Consider the following 26,002-nt stretch of genomic DNA (forward strand, 5'->3'; position numbering starts at 1 on the left):
TGACACTCTTTTAGTTTGTTTCTTTCCCTGTGGTCAGTTTCTTGTTTCTACCCTTTGCTGCTGCTCCTTTCGCTCAACATCTTCAATCCCTTTATTTTCCCTTATCGCATTGCTTCCCCTCCATGCTTTGAACCCATAAGTGTTGCTCTGTCTATGCAGAAGACGTAGGCCCAGCTCGTCCCTGTTCTCAGAGTCCAACTTAAAATCTGCTTCATCTCTGGAGTGTAGTTGACTTGCTCTCAAGTCTAAGCTTCAGAGTGCTTGCTGAAAAGAAACACTGCCTTATAAGGCACTGGGGGACGGTGGCCACAGTCAGGTTTTTCTTTTTTTCCTTTTCTTGAAAATAAACCAGTCTCTCTGCTACACACCTCCTTTGGTGAGATTCTAAGCATTTTGCATGGTCTTTTTTAGGTTTTGCTCCACTGCAGTGAAAGATATAGAGCATCGTGAAGTCATGTATCGCTGAGCTGCTCTTAGCACCATGGGATTCTTTATAAAGACTTGTATCAAGATAGGAAGTGCAACCATTATAGTCTTTTTTGAGAAGTGTTGTCTCTATTCTGTCTTGGAAAATGTGGAGTTTTAATATTTCTCACTTTTGGTTAAGTATGAAAAAAAGTAGGAAGAATTACACTTCAGATTGATTATAAGTGTATCACATAGAGACCATTATTTAATCTTTGATGGACACATTTACCCATTTGCAAATGCATGCACACACATGCACAGGCACACACACGTTTAGTGATACATGACAGGAGATAGCTGGACTCGAGCCTTCAACCTTGATTACAGAATAACTACTCTACCACTGATCCACAGCCACCATAGTTGATAATGACATTATCTGTGCCAACTGGTGATATAAAATACCAAAGATGGTATTAAACCAAAGATCAGAAATTAGCCACTAATCATTCATCAGCACAAACTGAAGTGCATTAATTGGTCCAAAAAAAAACCCTCTAAATTTCTTAGCTGGTTATTTCCCCTGTCTGGTGTCTTACTGAGAAGTAGAATCTTTGCACACGTAAAGCCTTCAACATGGCAGGCTGCTTCCAGATCTATTATTGCATAGCTGACTCTGGTTTATCAAAAGCAAGCCAACTGCACCCAAATTAAAATCTTTATAATCTGACTAAGCACTTTCCAAGGATACCTCGGGATATCCAGGGAAGGAGAACGTCTTCCCTGGATATCTCCACCAGTTAAATGTATCTCAGATGTACGAGTTTTTTGTTTTGTTTTTGTTTTGTTTTTCTTCTTTTTGATTTTCTCAAACTGTTCAAACCTAGGCTCTGAAACCTGAGCATATGAATCATATAAATAAGATTGTCACATTATTGGTAAGCATGTGATATGAGAAAATGTTTGTGAATGTTGCAAAAATGATATGACTTGCAATAAATATATAACAACGTGTAGCTTCTTAATAACTTTAATAACTAAAGCTTCCACTTTAGTTTCTTAAACATTTTAGCCTTACTAAATGAAAGACATCAAATATACTCCTGCCACATACAGTATACTCCTGCCACATACAACCTGAATGCAGGATAATTAAATAACAAGCTAATATTTACAGCTGTGTAGGCTGTTTTTTTGGAATATTCATATTGCACACACTTTTCAGGTGGATAACAATTCTTATGAGTAAATATGACATCTGGACTTTTGATTAACAACCTGCCAGGTACAGACTGTATTCAGACTACAACCTGACCATTCAATACTCCTTCAGTCTCCCAGCAACCAGCACAACTTTGGCTATGTTCACTTTTAGTTGCGTTCATCCATGAATCTCAGCCGGACAAATGGGGACCTCATGTTTGCTAAGGGCCGTATAGATGTTCAGAATACATTCTTTTTTTTTTCTTTTTTGGGATTGTTTATATCAGTTTTCTCTACTGTTTCCTTTACTGCCATCACCATGGGTAGTGAATGCAACAGAGTGTTGTTGCTGGTGAATCTAATAACTTTGGGCTGCTTTATTTTTACAGCTGTCAAATCTCACAGCAGGCCTTTAATTCTTTGAAGGCTCGCTCATTTTGTGAAGAAACAGCTTGCTTCCACAAGTTCCTGTATTGGAAACAGGAAAATTGGAGTAGAAAGTTTTGCAAAATGTACATTTTCCGATGCGTACCAGATATTGATTTTAGTCAACTATGATTTCTCTTTTACAACTATAGTGCAAGAAGATATAGGAACATTATTTAAAGTACTTTCTTGTTTAGCCTCTGTTGTGAACAACCTTTGGGTATTTATATTTGGAGTCCAAGGTGAGGGAACCATTACTTTTAGGGTCGCGCCGATTTTCTTTTTTTTTGGGAGATTAGTGATTGGCCGATACTTGCATGTGAAGCCGATCTTGTACCTATGCGAAGGTCTAAATATCAACAACTGTCCTCTTATGGTCTACCGTGAGAGAGGTTTGACTGATAGACTGGCCCACCAGGTCATGTCTGCACATGTACAGTTAGCAGTAGTCAAATGGTGACAATTGTTGCCAACTCTGCAACTTTCTTGCTTTATTTAGCGATATTTCAGACAAAAAAAAAATTGGTATCGGCAGCTCAGGCCTTTTAGAGCCTGAGCTTTAAAAAGCAACAGGCTTTTAATAATCAACAGAATATGTTGATTATTATTTGCTTGGACATCATTTTTGTCTTATTTTGTTAGAAATGAATACCTCCAACACAAGCAACATTTAGTGTAAATGTTTTCTTCACATTTATACTAAATGTGAAGAAAAATGCAGCTGAGAGAGAAGTTTTCTGGATTCTCAAGAACTGCACCGAGCGACGTTCAGTTGCAGGGATGAAGGCCAAGATTGATCTCCAGGGCATCTCGTTCTGAGCACTGAACTTCAGAATAACATTGCCACCCAGGCAGATATTGTTCATTATTGGCAGGCAGTGCTTTTAATTTGATTACATATTAAAGTGAAGACCTTTGGACACCAACCATCTCTGCAAACAAAAACTGCATGCCTGGTTACTTTTATAATGTGGTTTTGCTATTTTCTAAAATGGCAATGATTCCTTACTTGACATTTTCAAGTGGCTTTTCCTAGTTTAGCATTTTATGCTGTGGCATATAGATAGCATTAACAGTAACATCATTCTCTAATTATTACCTAAAGAATGTGTCTTCGTTTCCTCAACTCTGTGATTTCCAGAAGGTGGCCATCTTTTTCAAATCCAGCCAGCTCCATGACAGGTCAAAGTTGAAAACTGAGAAGTATAAAACATCAACTTTCTAAATTTTCTTTATTCTTCCTGATATATGTGGAAACTCTTCCTCTTCCTCTCCTTTTCTCTCTTGCATCCTGAATAAACCAGTTTCTTTTTTATGGCTTAATTCATATTTACCCACCACTGAGGCAAGTTCTCTTTTACTCTATCTTGCAGTAACAACTTCATCTCTGAAGAGTGTTTACTGACTGGAAAAACATCTGGCTGTTTTTTTTTTTTTTTCCAACCTGCCAGTTAGACCTGATCAAACCAATTTTTAAATTTGTTTTAGTCCATGTTTGAGTGAAGACTTTGGTTTAAATTATAGTAATTTGTTCAAATAACATAACATTTTATGAAAACTTTTTGCTGGTTGTAGCAATTAATTTGAAAATATCCCCGGCCATAACAATTCCTCACTGCATTGTTCCCCATCACTGCATGTCTCACCTTCTGGTTTATACCATCTTGAAGAGTTTGATACCCGGGTCTTATTTTTAGTTTAAAATGGGAGAGAAGAGGACAGAGGAGAACAGAAGGCTCCCACACATTCACACCACTTTATTCATCTGGCCTCTGTTTTATCTCTCCATCACAACCCGATGGTGAAACACAACCTCCTACACACACTCATGTACTGATTCAGGGACTTTTGCATTCATTTTCACAAGCAGATGCATTATTCTGTTGATCTTGGCGACAACAAGCAGCATTGTGTGCCGTCAGCAGCAGCATTCGAACAATTCAATGCATTACCAAACGGCTTTGGATTGTCAGTCAGTTCACAGTTTCCTTTAACGAACCCAAACAAGAACACTTGTGTGTGCTCTGTCAAGCTCACTGCTGCACTGTTGAATCTGGCAGTCATAATTCAAATAGTCTGTGGCAATACAAATATTTATATAAAAATTTAGCCATGTTCATCCCTTATGATTAAAACTGAAATCAAGCCCAGTTGGATCGTTCCTTTAGTCTGAGTGGTTTCTATTTTAAAACCATTTTCTGGCCTAAATACTGTCACAAAACATCTGAAATTATACTTAGAAGATCTTAGTTTTTAAAATATCAGTAGATTAATGTGATGTAATCATATAATTTCCCGAGGTTAAAAATATTCTGCAGAATATGTTGATTATTATTTGCTTGGACGTCATTTTTGTCTCATTTTGTTAGAAATGAATACCTCCAACACAAGCAACATTTAGTGTAAATGTTTTCTTCACATTTATACTAAATGTGAAGAAAAATGCAGCTGAGAGAAGTTTTCTGGATTCTCAAGAACTGCACTGAGCGACATTCAATTGCAGGGATGAAGGCCAAGATTGATCTCCAGGGCATCTCGTTCTGAGTACTGAACTTCAGAATAACATTGCCACCCATGCAAATATTGTTCATTATTGGCAGGCAGTGCTTTTAATTTGATTACATAAAGTGAAGACCTTTGGACACCAACCATCTCTGCAAACAAGTCGCTCCGTTCCAAGACAAACACCAGTCACTTACCGAAGTTCTGCTGAGAGTACAAGGATGGACAGCACAAGAGTTGAATAGTTATTTTATATGATGAATCCTCTGATTGTTTGGGATATTTTGTAAATCATTTGTCAAGAGAGGAAAAGATGACAGCTAAAATGAGTCCTATGTGATGCCAAACGTTACGCAGCCTGATACGATCCATGTGTGGGGTTGCTTCTCATCCAAAGGAGTGGGTTTCCTCCCAACTCTGTCCAACCAAACAGCCACGGAGATAGAGTATAACCAAGAACGGCTTCATCCAACAATCCAGGAGCAGTTTAGTAATGATCAATGTATTTTTCAGTTCAACTGAGTACAGTCTCCGAAGGCAAAGGTGATACCACAGTGGCCCAAAGGTCAGAAAATTACCAATTCAGACCAGTATCCAGTATCGGCAGCAGTAACCCATTGAGAATCATGGGATTAAGCTCTGCTGGTTGGATAAACAGAAGCATACAAACTGGCATCGACTACAAGCAGAGGAATGGGTCACCATGTCTCGTATTTTAGACGGCATTACAGAAGCTATGAAGAAGAAGGATCAGCACTGGGAACATTTAGTCCTCCCTTAAATTTTATGTATTTAAATTTAGCAAAACGAGTCTGAGTTTTAGTCATGTGGGTTACTGCTGTTGGTATGTTGTCTTCTGGACTCCATATCACCCACACATTTCAGGTTGCATAAGGTAACTGTAAGCGTAGAGTAAGGCTAGTTAGTCTGAGCAGTTTGGGCCTGCTGCAGGAACTTGTGCGTTGTCCCCCTTTCTTGCTCTTTTTCTGGCACCTTCCTCGGTATGCTTCATAATAAAAGCGTGGGTGCCAAAAATGTGAAGGGCACAGGAGCATGGGACAGAAATCTGTCAGAGGCATGAATAAGACATGCTGTTGTTATTCCCTATGGAGACATTACTGTGCTATTTGCGAGCCCAGGATTCCTGCTTTCGGGTCTCTGTCAGAGAGTTTATTGGTCCTGCCTGGTACGGTCCCTTGGCTCTGCCCGTCTCTGCCGTTTATCTGCGTGACTATTTTTAAAATTGCTGGAATTTAATCAAAACATTTAACTTTTTTCCTCAATCCTTTTAAAGCCCAGTGCTGCTGTTTTGCCGTTCCACATGCCTGCCGATGAGATGGTTTGTGGGGAGGCTGGGACGCATAGCATGCATGGTCGGGGTGTTTTTTTCCTCAATGCATCTTTTAGTTTTAGCAACATTGCATTCCTGACTATGAGATCCACATCATTTTTAGAGAGTGATGAAGAGTGGAAGCAGGGCAATGTCAACACAAGATTTTGTTAATAATAAGAATATAAGGTGCAGAAAAAGAGCTCTAATAAATTCCTGCCTGCCTCTTCGTTGTAGCTCCAACTTTTTCTTGTTTTGCAGCTGCTAAGCAACAGGCCATAACCAAGTAGCTGGATGACAATATAACAATAGATAAACACCCACCTGAAAGATATAGACCCACTCACTCTGATAAGATATATATACTCCTGTATTAGCTCAGGGAGATACTAAGGCCGGGTTGTTAACATGCCTTCCATGAGATTTGTGACACTCCGCTGAAGGAGTTTGCTGTGTAGCTTTTAATTACTTGTATCAACAGTAATTTGTTTAAAACCTTGTGTTCTGGATAAGTAGATCACTTCCTCATGCACAGAAAGTGCCTTTTACTTGGCATTTAATTGATGAGTATAGACTAAAAAGGTTTTAGATCGTATGTAATTAATGCTAATTAGGATTTAAGGCTTCTAATTTCACATTTACAACTGGTTACCTCTCAGCTTGCAATTTTTCTTTCAGACGCTGAACTTGGAGCATGCAGACTCAGATGAGTTTGCTGGTACTGTTCCACAATAAACAAAAACAAACACGGCGATCTCTGAAAACCGATCCAGGAGGAAAACCCAGACGTGCCTTTCAGCTGCGACATGCTGTCATCTGTTCTGGGAGATCCAAAGGTGTTCTTAGGCTTGAAGGGAGATTTATGGTCTCGAGCCGATTCTGTGCCTCTGCCCAGTGGGACATCACCAAAAAGTCTACTGTGCATCCTCAGAATCAAAACCAAACCTGCAGAGGCAACATTCACTTTTTCTTCTTCTCTGATTTGGAACAAACTTCCAGAAATCTGCAACCTTATAGATTTGTTGATTCCCAATGCTTGTGCTTAACGACTCGTGTTATATTTGTCCTTGGATTTCCTTTCCTCTTCTCAAAATGTACAAACCTGATTTGGTCAGTTTTTTTTACATTTTATTCAGGCTTTCATTTGCTCAATAACATGAGTTGAATAAGTCCAGATCCTGTCAGGGAGGTTTATTAAAGTTTAAATAGTTGAATCAGCTCCGCTCTTCTCCAGACATTAGCCAGTTATTTAATATTTATAAATAGGTACTTTGACTCAGAGGCGGCGAAATGTTCCCTGGAGTCTTGTAGGCGTCTTTTCTAGTAATGCAAATCAGAGAAGCTGTTTTGCAGTCATTTTCATGCCTCCCAGCAGCAGATTAATACCCACTGACAGCTTTGTTAATCCTAATGTCTGACAGAAAACATTTACAATGTTTCAGTTTTTCCCTTCTGCTCTTTCAGACATCTCCTGGATTTAACTTATTGTTTGTTTTTGTTTTTTTTATGTTTCTGGAATGATTTGAGTACTCTAATTTTAGTGAAGAAAATAAGCTGATAATATCTATTGCTGCAACAGCTTGTAGAGGTTGGCGGTGTTCATATTTCATCCAGAAAATAAGGTACAATTACATTAAAAATGATCACATTTGATTTTTTGTCATGCATCAAGCTAATTTTGACCTGCATTTAGAGCTGCTGAGTTAATTCTTATACAAAAGAAATAAGAGCTGTAAATAAAAACGTTTACACCTTATATTTTCCATGAGGAAACCGGTTGCTTGATGAGCCTGAATGCATGCTGAATTAAAATTACATCAACTTTGTTGATTTGAGAATAAGGTTACTCATGAATGCAGAAACTATGCACTTTGAAAACCTACTGTAGATTATTTTGTTTGCTCTAAACCACAGCTGTCTGAGGTCTAAACCTCATTTATGCACAATGCACCAAAGAGGAAATTAACTACCGAGATCTCAAGTTGTTCGTCAGGTTGAGCAAAAAAATGGGCACATTCCGGCACTCAGGATGACAAACAGCCTCCATTGTTCTCAGGTGGAAGTTCCTAAAATCAAAAACATTGACTAATAACTTTCTGATTTATTCTTTGTCATTTTTACTTTTTTGTAAATAGCAAAAACTATTAGTAAACTTAAGTGCAGCAGTCCTAAAAAAAGCTTCAAAGGAACATTTTTTATAAAACCATCAGATTATTCCTGAGCTTAAAACGATAAACCATCAGCATCACCACTCAGCTGATCAAGAGGAAGTTTACTCTGTTTAAAATGCTTAACCTCGTGAGCTAACGGTCACAAATAATTAAATTTGCGTGCATGCCGCCCTTTGGAAAGCTAGACAATTTTCTGCATTTTTAACAAATATTTTGACATTTTCTCGCTAAGAAAAACCGGGTTGTTATTTTACATCTCGGATGTTGGCATTTTCAGAGGGCACTTTTTAGAGCCACTTTATCTGTGGCTACTTATCTTGGTAAACTATTCCAAATTATACATTCATAATACAGTTTTTTCCTTTTTTAGCTTTAGATAAATTCTGCAGCTTCAGAGGAAATGGCTTTCTAGCAGAGATCAGCTTCATGACACAGTGAAATTATCTGCGGGCCCCGGGGTGGGGTGGATCATTTCCTGTATTGCCCACGCTCGTTGGGAGATCCTCGCGCATGCATGCGTGTGTGCGTGTGCACGCAGACACTCGGTAACTCCCCTCCACCCCGTGTGGTGTGTGTGTATGTTTTTTGTCCTTAAATAGTAGTTTTGTGTGAGGTAAGACCTTTAATGGGGAAGTGATGCTGTGATGAGGAAACTGAGCGCTCAGCTCGGCTTACCACTGACCGACTTCAGCCGAGAACGGAACGATGGAGGGAGCAGGAAGAGTGAGATAAGGAGTGAGAAAGATGAGGAAACCATATCAAAGGAAGTGAGTTAGATTTAAATAGGGTTGTGCCACAAAGCCAGAGTATTCACAGTGCAGGGTCAAATTTGGTCCAGTTTGATTCAACGCTTGAAACGGCAGCCGTTCAGGAATGCACAGCTGCCAGAGGTTGATAGATGGCTTCCTTATTGTTACACAATGCACCGATTAGAGACTAACATCATTCTTCTTTAATAGTGTCCCCATGTTACCCGAGCTCCAGCTTCAGTTATAAAAACTGTTGTTTTCAGAAACTAAACTTCAGTCGGTCCCGGTGATTTTTCCCTGAAGGCTGAACATTTTGAAGCTGGTGCTGCTTCTCTGCTTTTACGCTGAAAGTTGGAAATACAGCTGCTCTAAATAGGAGTTCCTGTGGTGATTTACTGATTGCTGATTGTCCAGTCAATAATGACCACAACCTAACCAGTCTATTTAAAGCACATGCCTGAAGATTTGAAGTTACTTTTACAATTCAGTCATTCTACTTTCCAAAAATGAAAAAAATAAAACCTTTTTTCCCCTTGTGGCTTAGAATAACCTTTTTCTCCTTCCATGATTTTGCGAAAGGTTGTCTGCATTTTTTTTTCTTAAACTACCGACAAAGTTTCTGTACTTCAACTCCTGAAATATAGTCAGAATCAGAATTTAGACCACATCAGGAATACTTTTTGGATCTTTCTCCTTTTATTTTTAATTTAAAAATAAAAAGCTAATTAAAGTGACTGGCAAGCAAATTAAAGCACTGAGAAAAATTGAATTTTTCTGACGCTACATTTTAAATAAAAACTCACCAAACTACGATGTACGGGGGATTAAAAAGGGCATGGTTATATTCAGAAACAATATTGTTACTGATGCACTGCTGTAAATACTTCAAACATCAGTTTTGCCTGCAGTGCAACACTTATTGGTCATCTTCATTAACATTTCTCAATGATCTTCAGCTCGATGCTGTCTGGAGAAGAAATTCTGGGTAGGTTAGGTCGTATATTTTGGATTATTGATCTGCTTTAAGACACAGTGAAAGCTCATCTTCAGTTTACTGGAAGGATTCGAATTAAAAGATTTCTGCGATTTCAAATAATTCAAAATGCCATGTATTCTTAAATGGTTCACAGAGTCCAAGGCATCGTAGACCTAACACCATAAACGGTGGGAATGAGGTGCTTATTTTTTATTTATTTTATTTGCACCATGTGTTAGAATTGGATAAAAAGCAGATGGATTGAGTCGATAATGTCTAGAGCACTTTCTTGCTAAAGAGCTTTTTTGATGTTTTCTAATTAGTTTGCAGTACCTATCTGGGGCATGTGGTAAATAGGGAATCTGTCCTCGCTGTGTTGAGGGGACTCATCTCACTTGGAATTGACTGTTTTCAAAAGGTTATGAGCAGACAATGTGCTCATTGATCAAAGACAGACTGAAGCAGGCAGACGGAGGAATTAGTCACCTCCTCTGTCTCAGCCTTGGGTTAGGTGTTTCTCTGTTTGTGTGCTCAGGGAAAAGCTGCTCAGTTTCATTCAGACTATCACCGATGCCGAGATGTTTCTGCGAGAAAGCAGAAAAATAAACTCTCAGAAGTGGCAGCGGGTGTGCTGGTAGTGCTGAGTCTGAGTGAGTGGTGGCTGTTGTTGGGTGGGCTCTTTTCACCCAACACCTCAGCTGTAAATCAGGATGCGGTTTCCTGCAGGTGTTGTGAAGGTTCCCACACATTTAGAGCACAGAAGTGATTGGTCATGATTCGCACTTTGCAGCATGATGTTACTTCATGTGTTCTGGTCTGTTATGTAACGGCTCAGCTGCTAATGTTTCTGTCAGCGCTGGTGAGTCACCAGGGTTTTAATAAAAACTGACAGGAGGAGGAAAATGGAGAGAAAACTTACTGTTTAAAAACACACTTCACAGTGTGTATATTTGTTTGCTTGTTGCTAATAGCTGCTGCATGGTCAGTCTGATTGCTTCCCATGTTTTTCAGGATTCAATAAACGCTCTGGTCCTGGATTTGGACTACCCGGCACTACGAAAGAACAAAAACATTGAGACCTTCTTAAACAGATGTGAGTAGTTTTATAATTCCTTAATTAAAAGCCTTGAACAAAACATTATAAAGTGACTTGATCTTTATCTTGTGTGAATTTTTATTCCAGATGAGAACATTATCAGGGAGCTTCGAAATCTTCAGATGAAGTCTGAAGACTTTGAAAAAGTTAAAATCATCGGGCGAGGGGCGTTTGGTGAAGTCCAATTGGTGAGTATTGATCTGCTGAAGACATGAAAAGCTTTATATTATCATAAACGGCTCTCTACGCAGTGATGATGACCACAACGTGCCTTCATTGTGGCTTGCATTGAATGAAAACTCAAAATTCTGTTTGTTAGTGAGTTAGAATATTACATGACACTAATTAATATTTATTTAGAAATGTCAACCTACTGAAATAGACTAAAGCTTGAATTCTGTCTTTCTTGCTTTACATTCTGCAGAATTTAAATAAAATGCTCATTTAAATGAAGACAGTGTAGGAAGCCAAACTTTAAGAGAATCTTTAATCCATCATTACTTTCCATTTCATCTCTGGATAATTGAGGATTTCACAAAAAACACCTCCTTTAACACTTACTTTTCTACTTTGGACCTCAAAAATGTAATCAAGAGGAAAAAACAATGTATGCAGTTAAAATATGAATAAAAAATCAATCAATCAAATTTTATTTGTATAGCTCATTTCAGCAGCAAGGCATTTCGAGGTGCTTTACATAATTAAAGAAAAAATAAAAACAGCATGTGACATTGAATAAACAGTAAGAAAGAGAAAGAGATTTTGAAAAAAAAAATAAAAAAAGATAAAAACATACTTTTGTTACGGAATTTAAGCGCCTGTCGTCGTCGGACTCCGCCGTCCGTTTAACACGGGTATTATCCAGGCCCCGTTGCCTAACAGGACAAGGTCTCTAACCTTGCAGCACCAGGTTCCGTCCACCTGTCACGCAAATTTTTACGCTAGGACTTCGCCGTCCTACACGGATTTTTGTGAATAAAAGAAATTAATAAATAGATAAAAAGTAAAGATAAAAAACATCGAAGACATCAAAACCTGCACTCTAATCCTAATTTAGCCATAAGCAACTCTAAACAGGTGTGTTTTAAGTTGAGATTTAAAGGCACCCAGTGTTTCATCTGTTTTACAGTTTTCTGGAAGTTTGTTCCAAATTTGTGGTGCATAGAAACTGAATGCTGCTTCTCCTCATTTGGTTCTGGTTCTGGGGATGCAGAGCAGACCAGAAGCAGAAGATCTGAGGGGTCGCATGTTATTAAACCGATCAGCTATCTTTCAGTGAATATCGAATGTTCTCCAACTTCAGAAAAGTCTTGGTGTAATTGAGCCACTGAGTGCTGGAGGGAGCTTTAATTGACTTCCAGTGAAGGAGGAGACGGCGTCTTGCCAGTAAGAAAATTAACACTAAAATGTCTAATTGATTCGAGGTAAACCGGAAGTCCAGTTATAGCAACATGTGGGGAATGAATAATGGTCATTGAAAGCATCTACATAGTAGCAAACAAGAGTAAAACATATGGGTTAAGTTGCAAATTGAGCCATGGAGATTTGTCACAATTGTTTGTGGAATTAGAAAAGATTTGTGACAGTTGAGTTTTAGAGAAATGGACTCAGAACTGAACTCTAAACTGTGCAAGTGAACCCAAGGTCAGCCTTGACTTTAGTAACTGATGAGGAATCAAAAGACAAATATTCATTACAAATTTTAGAGACGAGTAACTTTTGGAGCAAAACGATACGGCTTATCTGCACTCTCACATCGATTCCTTTGAGATCATATGTTATGCAGGACACACCAGCCACAGTGGGGATCTCCAGAGCTCAGACACTCTTCACAGGTCCTTTACTGCTCACAGTATTCAATAGGAACCTGGGTAACCTGTCTTGTCAGACCCGACATAGAAGAAGTTGCAGTCCAGAGAGAAGGCCATCCTTTATGACCGAGATTGTCTCATACTGGTGCCCACAAAAACCACACAGTAGCCATTGCAGACTGGTTTCAGATTGTTTTTTATCACGATTGTTCAGGTCCGACACAAACCGTCCCGGAAAGTTTACGCCATGAAGCTGCTGAGTAAGTTTGAGATGATCAAGCGCTCCGACTCGGCGTTCTTCTGGGAAGAGAGAGACATAATGGCCTTCGCCAACAGTCCCTGGGTTGTACAGGTGTGAAATATTCAACATTTTCACTTCCTTTTAAGATTGTTTGAAGCTCGTATGTTTGTGGATTTGTTTACAGCAGTGTGTTCTGGATCTGTTTGATTACTTTCCTGTTTAGTTGTGCTGTGCCTTCCAAGATGAGCACTACCTCTACATGGTGATGGAGTACATGCCAGGAGGGGACCTGGTCAACCTCACTAGCACCTATGACGTTCCCGAGAAATGGGCCAAGTTCTACGCAGCAGAGGTGGTGATGGCTCTGGACTCCATCCACTCCATGGGATTCATCCACCGTGACGTCAAGCCGGACAACATGCTGCTGGACCAACACGGACACCTGAAGCTGGCCGACTTCGGGACCTGCATGAAGATGGACTCTGTGAGTCGACTCGTTGCAGTTCACTGACGGAAATTATGTTCCTCCAGCTGCATCAGTCCAAGGTCTTTGTAGCTCATCAGGATAAGTGATATTTGGTTTTCATTTATGTAACTTCATAAACAATAGAACTGATTATAAGTTAGGACTTAAAATGCCGTTCTGTGTTTGTTTATTAGTTGGTTGTTCCTGCCTTAAACATTAAAATCAGAATGTTTTCACAAAAAAACAGAGAATCAAAACAACAAAAATACATGTCAGCTGTTGGATTCCCAGTTTGCAGATCTTACTCGGTTATTTTTGCTGTTGCAGACGGGGATGGTCCATTGCGACACAGCCGTCGGCACTCCGGACTACATCTCTCCAGAGGTGCTGAAGTCTCAGGGAGGAGATGGGTTTTACGGGAGGGAATGCGACTGGTGGTCCGTAGGCGTCTTCATTTTCGAGATGCTTGTGGGTGAGTAGCCCCTTTCATCGACTCATTCATATCTTGAAAGGACGTGAAAGTGTTTGTGTGTCACATCACCGCCTGCTCCCTTTCAGGCGACACTCCATTCTATGCCGACTCTTTGGTGGGAACGTACAGTAAGATCATGGACCACAAGAACTCCCTAAACTTTCCCGACGATGTGGACATCTCCAAAGATGCCAAGAGTATAATCTGTGCCTTCCTGACTGACAGGTGGGGAACAATCAATCTTTTGTACTTTATGTAAAATTTATTCCAAGTTCATCACTAATGCCAATGTTTTCTTTGTTTCTCTTTTTGCTTTTTTAGAGACGTGCGGTTGGGCAGAAACGGAGTGGAGGAAATCAAACGGCACCCGTTCTTCAAGAACGACCAGTGGACGTTTGACACCATCAGGGACAGTACGAGTCGCAAGCTTTGCTCTCCTCTCACGCACGCACGCAGATGTTGCAGAATAAACTTTCTTTTCCAGCAGTTTTAATTCCCCCCGCCTTCTTTTCAACCAGCTGTCGCCCCGGTGGTCCCGGAGCTGAGCAGCGACATAGACACTAGTAATTTTGATGAGATCGAAGATGACAAAGGCGACGTCGAAACATTCCCCACACCTAAGGCTTTCGTCGGAAATCAGCTACCGTTTGTTGGCTTCACCTACTTCAAAGAGGACCAGTAAATCCTCCTCGTTCTCTCTGATTGTCTCTAATTGTTTTAGAAACGAGCCTCCTGCTTTAACTACATGTGATTTTTGGTTCTTTTTTCCCTTTTAGGTTGTTAAATTCTGCCAACAATTCCTCAGTGGCACACGATAACGCCAAAGGAGAGGTAAATACTGATAAATGCACAGTGATGTTAACAGCGGTAAAGGATTTTAAATCATGTGCTTTTTTTTAAGTCTTAAGATAAACTAAACAAAACTGCTTTTACTTTTCAAGACAAATGGAAGAATCTTGAAAAGAACAGAAGGTGTTTTTAATTTTTGATACATAAATAAGTATTTAATACTTTATAATTTATAATTTATTGTTTGAGATGCTGTGAGACCCACATATTTCAAATGCAAGCCAATTATAGTATATTTTCTTATTATGACTATATTAAACAGGTGTATTTTGGTTAAAATAGAATATTCTCAAAATTAGGTTACTAGAGTCAGAAAGACAAATCTTAACCCTTTAACTCTGACGTTTTGGGCTACAGTTGATAAAAATTGTAAACATTGCAAAGAATTTTTTCGGGTTTAAAAAAAAAAATTAAATCCAACATCTTAATCTTCCATCTTGCAGCTGACAGGAAGCTAGTGAGGAATGCAGACACTGTAAAGAATAAACTTTTTTTGTGGTTAAAATAAAATTTCCTGGACTGATCAAGGATGTCAAATCAAACTTTATATCCATAATGGTGGATAAAAAAAATAAAAACTCAAATTGCTTTTATCCTCCCTCATATTTCAGAAGTTCTCTAGTACTTCAGTACCAGAGAACTTCCCGTACTAGAGAAGTGCTCCCTCCAGCACTTCATACTTCAGAAGAGTTCTCTAGTAACTGCACAGATTTCAGTCATGACTGGTTTTACTGATTAGCTTTCTAATCCCACATATGCAGCTCTAAACAGCGGACAGTCCTCTGGGGATCAAAGTGCAGCCTTTATCTCAAACGTTTGAGTGCATTTCCATTTGGTGTCGTAAAAATGTTACATGGGCATTTGAAGGAAGCCATGACTACAATGAACAGTTTATTAGAAGGTTTTATTGGTGTACCTCTGCAGGTAATAGGACTGCTTTGACCTTTCATTAATGCAGCCTTTTACAAGAGGTAAATGACGAACATGAGAAGAAAAATCCACTTTATCCACAGTTTTTTTCCCTTCATAAAGTTAACCACCTCTATGCCAAACACACGTAGATTTTTTTTTTTTATTTTTGCAGAAAAGGTCAAACTCAAAAGCTTCATCTGATTAAAGCACAGTTCCAGTCAAAGCCGTTGCATCATTTAGCTTACTTCCTCTTTTTTTAGATTTGTGATGGTAAGGCAGACAATGCTTGTTCCTGGCTTTCCACCCAAACAATCAGTTTGCATGTGAATAGTATCTAATGGTTGCCATGGAGATTTGGTGACTCAAAGGTCCACCTCTTCCCTCCATTTCTCCAGTTGTGAGTTTTAGAAGTTGTTTTGTCTGACCTCTTTGACTTTTATTTATTGCTCATTGTTAACTGTTAATATAAGCAAGTTGATGTTCTTGTGTTTTTGGATTAGGAACATCATTATAAAGATTATTTAGTTAGTTTTAGTCCTGATCAGTGTAGATTAAAATAAAGTATTTTCTAAGTTATTGGACCAATGTCAGTGTCACAGCCTAAATCCCCTAAGCGCTTGTTTTGTTTTTGTTGCGATTCAGGAAGTTGTCTCTTGCCATGTTGATCTATCTGTAAGACAGTTTAACAAGAATCTAAATATTTCTTCTAGAATATACAGATATTTCTGTAGATGATAAGCAAAATGGCAAAATAGGTTGTTATGCTTTTTCTAAATAGGCACCAAAGGAAACAAGAAAAGGACTTGATCCAAGATGGAGCCTTGAGATATCCAACAGTTGCGCAGTGTAGTAGCTCTTCTCTAGATGAAAGATGAAAGGAAAAAAAGTTTATTAAAGGATGTACCTTTCTTGCCAACACGTTGCTCTAAATTTCTGATGACGAAGTCGCATTTCACCCTTTTTTAGGTTGTTTGCAGGTTTAAAAAAAACCCACACACATCTGGGAAACATTAGTGTGTACAGGAGTGTTATTGGTGAGTTTGGTATTTGTGGGCTATACTAAAATAACTGAGTTTGGGCAGCAGGTCATATCATCCTTGCAAACTCCAAAATGTTCTCTGCTGTTCACATCTCCAGACAGACATTGGTTCCAGGCTTTGCTCAAATGAAGCTCTAAAACGATCGTCCTCTAATCGCTTGTTGATGTTTTCTGTTTTCAGTCGGCTGCTCTTCAGAAGAAACTTCACCATCTGGAGCTTCAGATGAATAAAGATAAACATGTCAAAGATGAAGTAGAGAACAAATGCAGGTGCAAGATCAGCAAATATGTAGCCACTGTGGTGTGCAAACTGCTGGAACCTTGACTCATGTTTTATCCGCGTATTTCTCTGCAGAGCTGCAACCGTCCGCTTAGAAAAAATAACCAAAGAACTTGAGGAAGAGGTACGTGTCTGGAATCAGAGGTTTTATATGATGTTTTAGATCAGAATCGGAAGAGATCCCAGCTTTCGTTCCTTTTCTGATTGACTTTTAGGTGAGCAGCAGAAAGATCCTGGAGTCGAATCTGAGGCAGCTGGAGCGAGAGAAGGCCCTGCTGCAGCACAAAAGTCTGGAGAGCCACCGGAAGGCCGAGAATGAGGCCGACAGGAAGCGCTGCCTGGAGAACGAAGGTACCAGACTCTCTTTGCAAATCCGGATTCTGACAGCAGTGTTATTAAATCACTTGCATACTAATCATTCTTGTTTTCACTCCTTAATCTGTTCCTTGTTGCTGCTGAGTGAAAAATAAATGATCGTTACCATTGATAGATGCAAATGAATTATAAGATGAGATGTGCAACGCTGCCCCCACCTGGTCAAACTATAAAAGTGTTTCCTAAACGCCAAAACACGAAGACCTCTTTTGTGTCATTTTTTGGTTTGCATATTTAAAGTTTTTGCACTGATGACTGCAGCTTAACTTATCCCCACTTCACTTTTGTTATTGTGCAGTCAACAGCCTTCGAGACCAGCTGGACGACATGAAGAAAAGAAATCAAAACTCTCATATTTCCAACGAGAAGAACCTTCACCTGCAGAAACAGGTTTTTTCCCCCAACTTTATTAATTTACTTTTGTAATCTTCTTTCAGCCCGGTGAAGCTGACAAGCATCTTTGCAGACCAACTATAATTTTTGTTACACATATTTAGATATATACTTGACCGATGCAACAATTTTCCTTGCAGAAACATCTGTTTAAAGCTTAAAACTGTCATCTACTACAAGATCACTGAGAATGTTTTGTGAGCATCCAGACTCACCTCAAGTGTAATAAAATAGCAGGAAGACATGAATGTATTTTCACATTTATACAACCTTTAAAAGCAACGCTGTAAACTACATGCTTTCTCAGCTGTATTCATTCCACATTGGGTCCATTCTCCATCTTCTGACCATTTCATTCTGAAGCACATGTAGGTCAAAGTTATTTTCTCTCCAGCCAAAAACAACCTGCTGCTAATGAGACATCTACGTTGTTTTCAAATAATTCTCCAACTCGTCCAAAGTTAATAAAGTAGCATTTCAAAACATGCAAATTCACAAAGCAATGTAATAATCCAGTGGGGTATTTTTTTTTTGTGCATAATTTGCACGTGCTTTCTGCTGCTTACTTTTGCACCACATTCACCGCACATTTTCAGTTAAATGAAAGCAGATTCAAACATGTCCATTAAATCGAACAGATGGGAATGATCCACATCTATTTGTTAGGTGCAGTCGTCGTTTTACAAACTCAGCAGATGTGGAAATAATTAGAGATAAAAATGGTTCCGTGCGGACAACACCAAGTCCTCAGAAGATCAGGGAACCTTCAGAAGACATTTATAAAAATAATTGATGTGAACGTTTTTAAAGTGCCGCTTCAGGTGGGAAAATACGAAAGAATTATATAATCCCTTTAAAAAAAAAGTCATTGAAACATGAAAATGTGTTGACTTATAGTTCAAAATGTTTGTTTACAAAGTTATTGTATAACAATATACATGCTTCATTCATTATCTATTAGAATATAAAAAGATTTGTGGCTCTTGATCATGATTACATTGGGATTTAATGTTTATTTTTTGCTTATGATAAGGAAAGGTCTTTAATTTCTGCTGAAAAAAATTATTAAGGAGTTGACATTTTAAAAAGAGCAACTTTACTCAGTTGTTTTCTGCTGAAAGTTTCGTGCGCTCTCACAGAATCCCTAAGCTACATATTATATAAATTAGGGTGACGGTAAATTCAATGAATACCTTTATTAATCAGATTTTAAACATTTGGTTAAAGCTGACGCTGACGTCCTTCAGTTTATTTGCCCGTTCTCTCCTCACTCGTTAAACCTTTCGCAGCTGGAAGAAGCCAACACGCTGCTGCGGGCTGAGACCGAAGCGGCGACGAGGCTTCGCAAAGCCCAGACAGAGAGCAGCAAGCAGCTGCAGCAGCTGGAGGCCAACGTGCGTGAGCTGCAGGATAAATGCTGCCTGCTGGAACGCAGCAAGCTGAGCCTGGAGAAGGAGTGCATCAGCCTGCAGGCGGCGCTGGAGTCAGAGAGGCGGGAGCACAGCCAGGGCTCAGAGACCATCACTGACCTGATGGGTAGGGGAAAGACAACCACAGCACTTCCTGAAAGGCTGCTGGTAGACTTCCATACTTATTTTTCCTCCATGAATTTGGCAGTGTAGCAACACTTGGTATTTATTTGGATGCTGTACTTGAGGTTTTGTGAAGGACTTTGGGTGCCTTTTCTATAACTTTCAGATGGTTTTTCTGTGAAATGGCGCCCTCTGACAGTTTATTTTGCACATTGCAGGACGTATTTCTGGGCTGGAGGAAGAAGCTCGCCAGCAGAGACAGGCTCTGGCCAAAGCTGAGACTGAGAAGAGGCAGCTTCAGGAGAAATGCACTGATCAGGAGAAGGTATACAAAAATCATCTCTCCACTATTTTAAATATGAGCATTGCAAAGTCTTAGAAAGTTTTTGCTTTTGCGTTTCCCACTGTAAATCTGTTTTGTTGGAGTCGCCGCGTCTTCCTGCTCGCTTTTCTGTCAGACGGATATATTTTCCTGTTGCCATTTTGTGCTTGGTGTCTCCTTTCAAATCAGAACGCCTTCTGCCTGTTTTTCTTTGTGCAGGAGATGAGCAACAAAGAGATAGAGCTGACCTACAAACTAAAGGTTCTGCAGCAAGAGCTGGAGCAGGAGGAGGCTTCGCACAAAGCCACCAGAGGTCTGCTGGCGGACAAGAGCAAGATTAAAGTGACAATTGAGGGCGCCAAGTCCGAGTCCATGAAGGGTAAGGTCTGCTTTACACGGTCAGTCGGATCTGAAAGCAACGGTTGAAGCTTTTTCCTGGACGCTTAAATCAGATCAAACCAAGGTGTTTCAGAAAAGGCAGATTTATGATTCTGCGATGCTTGATCTTTATTTACAACACGGTCGGTCAACAAAAGAGAAAGTTGGATGAAATGAAGTGGAAGTAAAGAAGGAAATCTAATACAAAGTAAGCAAAAGATCAGAAGTGAAATTCTGGGAAATAATGCATAACTGGGATTCAGGGGAGAATAAAAAAATACAGTTTGAAATTTGCAGAAGAATTTCTTTCAATATTTAGTAAAAAAAAAAAAAAAAAAAAAGATTACACTGCAAAAACATGAAACCTTATTAAGTAGTTTTGGTCCAGTTTCTTTGTACAGTGAAATAATCTGCCAATGGAACTAGAACTAGACTAAATGTCCTGTTCAACCTGCATATTATTTCATGTATAAATATTACTATTTCATCAATATTAAGGAATTACTAATTTATAACAAGTTCCAATATTGTGCTTAAAATTTACTTGGAAGTTAGTACACTTGAAATAAGACAAAACTAAGACATTTGTCCTAGAAACTAGATCAAAAATACTTTGTAAGATTTTGTGTTCTGGCATTGTAATTAAATCATCCTCTCCTCTGTACCATATTAGCTCTATGTTATTAGTTTGAATTATTTTTGCAGCCAAAAATAAATTTCTGGAAAACTGAAAAGTACTGCTGGATGTTTCTCTGCAGAACTGGAGCAGAAGCTGGCGGAGGAGCGAGCGGCCAAGCTGAGGCTGGAGAACCGAATCCTGGAGCTGGAGAAACACAGCAGCATGATGGACTGCGATTACAAACAGGCTTTACAGAAACTGGACGAGCTGCGCAGACACAAGGACCGACTCACGGAGGAGGTGAGCGTTTGGATCAGAAAACAACCCCAGTTGGAACCTGTCGGGGGTTCTAACCGGGGTTAAAAGTACTGTCCTTAAGAGCAGCCTGTGTTTCGTTCAGGTGAAGAACTTGACGCTTAAGATCGAGCAGGAGACCCAGAAGCGTAACTTGACTGTGAACGACCTGAAGGCCCAGAACCAGCAGCTGAACGTCCTGAGAACCTCGGAGAAGCAGCTGAAGCAGGAAACCAACCATCTGCTGGATATAAAACGCAGCCTGGAGAAACAGAACCAGGAGCTGCGCAAGTCAGTTCATCGGCTCTACTTTTTGCTCCGTGCCGTCACAATCTTCAGTGTCAGTAATTTGGTTTGATTTTCCACCTGCAGAGAAAGACAAGACACAGATGGACAAATGAAGGAATTACAGGACCAGCTGGAGGCTGAGCAATACTTTTCTGTGAGTTTGTGGCCAAATGATCCCTGTTTGCTTCTGTTTTTTATTGCATGTTCAACAGACCATGTGTTAAATTGAGAGGATTCTTCGAAGAGCAAAATTCAATGAAACGTTATGGTGCTCTAGAGAGTTACTATGCAGTCTGGAATTTGATTCAAGAAAGATTTTTTTGTTCTACAGACTTTGTTCCTAACTTATTGTTTAAAATGGATAAAAGTTGTATGCATTTGCTGGTCAATTTATCTTTCCTTCTTTTTAAGAAATCCTTAGTGAGCTTCTGAATGTGAAAACGTTTGACCTTTAGCTGGTCAAAAGAATGTTGTAGTCTGTTTTGCCTTCTTGTTATCCAGTCAGGTTTAGCTCTCTGACTCTCCCTCTTCCTCCCTTTCTTGCAGTCTTGACAGGATGCGTCATTGCAAATACATTTTTTTCTAAGTAACTTAAACCTCTGAGGCTCCTGTGATCACCTAGTGTCACCAGACAGTGTTTTTGGTGCATCTTCATTTACTGGTCATATTTTCATAATTCTGCGTTGTGGGCATGCCTCTTTTCCAGACTCTTTACAAGACTCAGGTTCGGGAACTAAAGGAGGAATGTGAGGAGAAAACTAAACTCTACAAGGAGGTGCAGCAGTCTCTGCAGGAGCTGCAGGAGGAGAGGTGATTCTGCTGATTGGAGATCCAAAATAAAACTCCTCCATTCACCCTCGGGTGTGCGCATTTGAGTTTAATTTTCTCAATCTCTTCCAGGGACTCATTGGCGGCGCAGCTGGAGATCACTCTGACGAAGGCGGACTCGGAGCAGCTGGCCCGCTCCATCGCTGAGGAGCAGTACTCTGATCTAGAGAAGGAGAAGATAATGAAGGAGCTGGAGCTGAAGGAGATGATGGCTCGGCACCGCCAGGAGCTGGCTGAGAAGGACATCACCATCGGCTCGGTGGGTCCCAGAAACATCCGCCTTCCGGTTTTAAACCTACAGAACGGCTCTGAGTGTGTTTCCTGCTGTGTGCAGCTGGAGGAGGCCAACAGGACTCTGACCAGCGACGTTGCTAATCTGGCCAACGAAAAGGAAGAACTGAACAACAAACTGAAGGAAGCACTTGAAGGTGGATAAACGCAGAACTTTATAACATCAGAACAAGTATAACACGCATCGCTGCTCACGTTTTTCTTCTTGATCCTTCAGAGTCGGATAAGTCGAAGGATTGGGAGCAGCAGATCAACCAGATGAAGCAGTCGTTTGAGAAGCAGCTGCAGTCAGAGCGCACTCTGAAAACTCAGGTCGGTGTTTGCTCCTCATGGTCGTCCCTTCGGCTCCCCCTGCCTCTGTGAGGAGCTGACCTCGTGTAACCCCTCCCACCCCCGCAGGCCGTCAATAAACTGGCGGAGATCATGAACAGGAAGGAAGTCCGTGGGGGAGGCAGCCGCCGTGGAAACGACACAGACATGCGGCGAAAGGAGAAGGAGAACAGGAAGCTGCAGCTGGAGCTGAGGTCAGAGAAGGAAAAGCTCAACAGCACCATGATCAAATACCAGAAGGAGATCAACGAGACGCAAGCAGTAAGTGCCGCTTTCCCCTTCATTGCTCCTGCTGCAGCCTTTTGGCTTCACACGTGTTTTCTTGTGTGCAGCAACTGGCAGAAGAGAGTCAGATGCGCATTGAGCTGCAGATGGCTCTGGACAGCAAGGACAGCGACATCGAGCAGTTGAGGAATCTGCTGCAGTCGCTTAGCGTTCAGTCCATGGACTCTGCCAGCGTCAGCAGCGGGCCAGACTTTGACACTGATGACGCTTACGCAGGTAAGGATGCAGCCTTTGTGGACAGAGCTGCACAGCTTTATTAAAAATAAAACCATAAAAGAAGACATTTTTGTGTGCTTTGTTGCATATTTATCAAATGAGAAGATTACACAACTGCTTTTAGGGGGACTCGGATGAGTTTTGAATTTTGAAGACTCGAGGTAAAAGGTTTTGATTTAGTGCTCTATCCATGTTCCTGATCCTCACTGATGGTTATGGGATAGAAAACAACCTGGATTCTAGTGGCTGAAATAAGCTTCTTCTATATCTGGTTCTTCTGGTCAGAAGGCCTCATTTTAGAGTTTGTCTGTCACTAAAAAGGAGACCCAAAGCCCATTCAACGTTATTCTGGTCTGGCAACACCTGAGCCCTCCATAACCGGATGTTGAATCAGTGGATGGATTCATCAGGCTTCAGACAGCGATGCACTTGCTCCTCATTGTTGTACAAGCTTTACGTTTTCTAAAATTCAGTTTTCGTCTTAACTTCTAACCCCCCTTACTTTCAGGAAATGCATTTTTAATATTTTCTGGTAACTGATGTTTTCTTGCTCTGTACATTATTTGATCAGTTTTGAATTTGACAGTTCATGGTTACGTGGAACCAAATGGATAATTTTCCAGTGTCTTTTCTGAACTGAATATATAACGTTTGTTATTGTTTCTCTCAGAGTCGAGACTTGAGGGCTGGCTCTCTCTTCCCGTCAGAAACAACACCAAGAAGTTTGGATGGGAGAAAAAGGTCGGAATGAACCATATTTGCTCTGCCATAGTGCCATTTGCCTGATTTTAGCTCTGTTATTTATGTTTGTTTTGTTCTTGCAGTACGTTGTCGTGAGCAGCAAGAAGATTCTCTTCTACAACAGTGAACACGACAGAGAGCAGTCCATCCCCTGCATGGTTCTCGATATTGAGTGAGTTTAATGCCGGGGCTTTCGACGTTTGCATTCAGATAGAAATGAATGTTTATTTCCACTTTGCAGCAAACTTTTCCACGTGAGGCCCGTCACTCAGACAGATGTGTACCGCGCTGAAGCCAAGGAGATTCCCAGGATATTCCAGGTGTGTTCTCCCTCTGCTTTTCTATGTCTTCTTTCGAACTTCCGAGTGATTTTAAAGGATGGAAATGGCCAACCAGCATCTGTGGTCCCCGCTAGATCCTTTATGCCAACGAAGGTGAGAGCAAAAAAGAGCCGGAGTTTCCCGTGGAGCCGCTTCCCATCGGCGAGAAGTCCAGCTACATCTGTCACAAAGGCCACGAGTTCATCCCCACACTCTACCACTTCCCCACCAACTGCGAGGCGTGCACCAAGCCACTGTGGAACATGTTCAAGCCGCCGCCGGCTCTGGAGTGCCGGCGCTGTCACATCAAGTGCCACAAGGACCACATGGACAAAAAGGAGGAGATCATTGCTCCCTGCAAAGGTGTTAAGCTTTTCTGCATAGTTTTACCGAACAAATTGTCCGTGCCCCCATAAAAACGAGTTTCTTCTTCCACCGCCAGTGAACTACGACGTGTCTACGGCTAAGAACCTGCTGCTGCTGGCCACATCCCAGGAGGAGCAGCAGAAGTGGGTGAGCCGGTTGGTCAAGAAGATTCCCAAGAAGCCTCCGCCGCCAGAGCACTTTGGTCGCTCCTCGCCACGCACCTCCTTGAGGGTTCAGTCCAGCCAATCCATGAGGAGGCCTAGCCGACCGCTCCCCACCAGCAAAAGCAGGTATGAAATCTAAGGTTTCTTCTTTTAGTTCAAGAAAGTCTCCAAGGATGAAATATAGTAGTTTTTTTTAATTTTTTTATTGCTTCCATGGTTAACTTTAGTGAAAAACATAACCTTGAAGATTCTGTGTTCATGTTTTTTCGATGCACGGCTGGGATCGCCCACTGCATGACAGCATTCTTACACATGTCATTATATTAAAGGTAATGATAGAAACTGATGTCCCCCTTTCAGACTGGAGGAGTTCAGTCTTCAGGACTGGCTCTGGGCGTTGGATGATATTGATGAGGATTGTTCCTCCATACATTTCTGATGATGGTAACACTGTGTTTCTGTGTGTGTGTGTGTGTGTGTGTGTGTGTTTTGCTGTGTTTGCAGTGCAGTGGCTGCATTTAAAAATATTGCAAGGATATCCAACTCCAGTCTTCCAGAGCTACTGGCCTGCAACTTTTCCTTGTATTCTTTCTTGTCCAACACACCTGAATCAAATGGTTGCATCAACTCTTCAGCGCCAGAATGTTTAGTGGAGACCTGGTAACAAGCTAGTCATTTAGGTCAGTTGTGTTGGAACAGAAATGCATCTAAAAGATGCCTTTGTTAGCCTTAGTTGCATTGTTGTAGGCGACCATCAAACGGGGCAACCCATTTGGACACATCCCCACTTTCAGTTTACTTTTCAGAGTTAAACCGCATTTTCAACTTCTCCAGATGTCAGAGTTTGTGATGTTGTGTACTCTGCCCAGGTGTCCAGAGCCATAGGAAGAGAAACAGACACACAGCATCACTGATCCTCCACCTGGCTTAGCAATAAGCATGGGGGACTTTTCTATATATTCATTCTTTGCTTCGTAGCAGACCCACCAGGACAGCGTTTCCAAAAGCTCAATCTCAGATCAGATGATTCCAGCGCTCCACTCAGTTCTTTTACAGTGAGATTTGTTTTTCATGTCAGTCGTACTCTGCATAGGGAGAAGATGAAACTAGGTCACCGTGCAGCCTTGTTTGTCTCGGTTCTTCTAAGTTAAATTATTACTAGTTCATTAATATGCTATTTTCGTATCATAATTTCCTGATTCATGCAGAATAACATTCACCTGCTTTCCTTGAATGGTATGTTCTCGTTTTTCCCATTTTAAAAGTGGCTAGGAGAACATGTATTCATGCCCTATGAAAACAGCAAGTTTTTGAATGACTTATTAAAAG

General features: G+C 40.6%; 1 protein-coding gene across 2 annotated transcripts in view; it reads left to right on the forward strand.

Moving 5' to 3' along the window:
• Positions 1 to 26,002, forward strand: part of rock2a (rho-associated, coiled-coil containing protein kinase 2a) — a 36,931-nt gene that overhangs the window by 7,802 nt on the left and 3,127 nt on the right. For both annotated transcript variants that reach the window (XR_532614.3, XM_008399697.3), the window contains exons 2-31: positions 10,777 to 10,858; positions 10,949 to 11,049; positions 12,887 to 13,024; positions 13,137 to 13,397; positions 13,707 to 13,851; positions 13,938 to 14,076; positions 14,173 to 14,264; positions 14,370 to 14,529; positions 14,628 to 14,682; positions 16,833 to 16,921; positions 17,007 to 17,055; positions 17,147 to 17,282; positions 17,605 to 17,696; positions 18,989 to 19,235; positions 19,450 to 19,556; positions 19,773 to 19,932; positions 20,690 to 20,850; positions 20,951 to 21,135; positions 21,217 to 21,286; positions 21,839 to 21,942; positions 22,033 to 22,219; positions 22,295 to 22,388; positions 22,469 to 22,563; positions 22,651 to 22,842; positions 22,914 to 23,082; positions 23,753 to 23,823; positions 23,907 to 23,995; positions 24,065 to 24,143; positions 24,239 to 24,506; positions 24,586 to 24,799. Coding sequence is in view for 1 of the 2 variants with exons in the window: in XM_008399697.3 (XP_008397919.2) it covers positions 10,777 to 10,858; positions 10,949 to 11,049; positions 12,887 to 13,024; positions 13,137 to 13,397; positions 13,707 to 13,851; positions 13,938 to 14,076; positions 14,173 to 14,264; positions 14,370 to 14,529; positions 14,628 to 14,682; positions 16,833 to 16,921; positions 17,007 to 17,055; positions 17,147 to 17,282; positions 17,605 to 17,696; positions 18,989 to 19,235; positions 19,450 to 19,556; positions 19,773 to 19,932; positions 20,690 to 20,850; positions 20,951 to 21,135; positions 21,217 to 21,286; positions 21,839 to 21,942; positions 22,033 to 22,219; positions 22,295 to 22,388; positions 22,469 to 22,563; positions 22,651 to 22,842; positions 22,914 to 23,082; positions 23,753 to 23,823; positions 23,907 to 23,995; positions 24,065 to 24,143; positions 24,239 to 24,506; positions 24,586 to 24,799 (4,031 nt within the window). In the remaining variant the exon portion in view is untranslated. The remainder of the gene's footprint in view (positions 1 to 10,776; positions 10,859 to 10,948; positions 11,050 to 12,886; positions 13,025 to 13,136; positions 13,398 to 13,706; positions 13,852 to 13,937; positions 14,077 to 14,172; positions 14,265 to 14,369; positions 14,530 to 14,627; positions 14,683 to 16,832; positions 16,922 to 17,006; positions 17,056 to 17,146; positions 17,283 to 17,604; positions 17,697 to 18,988; positions 19,236 to 19,449; positions 19,557 to 19,772; positions 19,933 to 20,689; positions 20,851 to 20,950; positions 21,136 to 21,216; positions 21,287 to 21,838; positions 21,943 to 22,032; positions 22,220 to 22,294; positions 22,389 to 22,468; positions 22,564 to 22,650; positions 22,843 to 22,913; positions 23,083 to 23,752; positions 23,824 to 23,906; positions 23,996 to 24,064; positions 24,144 to 24,238; positions 24,507 to 24,585; positions 24,800 to 26,002) is intronic.

This window comes from Poecilia reticulata, chromosome 22, assembly GCF_904066995.2.
Source record: "Poecilia reticulata chromosome 22, P_reticulata-male-v2, whole genome shotgun sequence".
Taxonomy (NCBI): domain Eukaryota; kingdom Metazoa; phylum Chordata; class Actinopteri; order Cyprinodontiformes; family Poeciliidae; genus Poecilia; species Poecilia reticulata.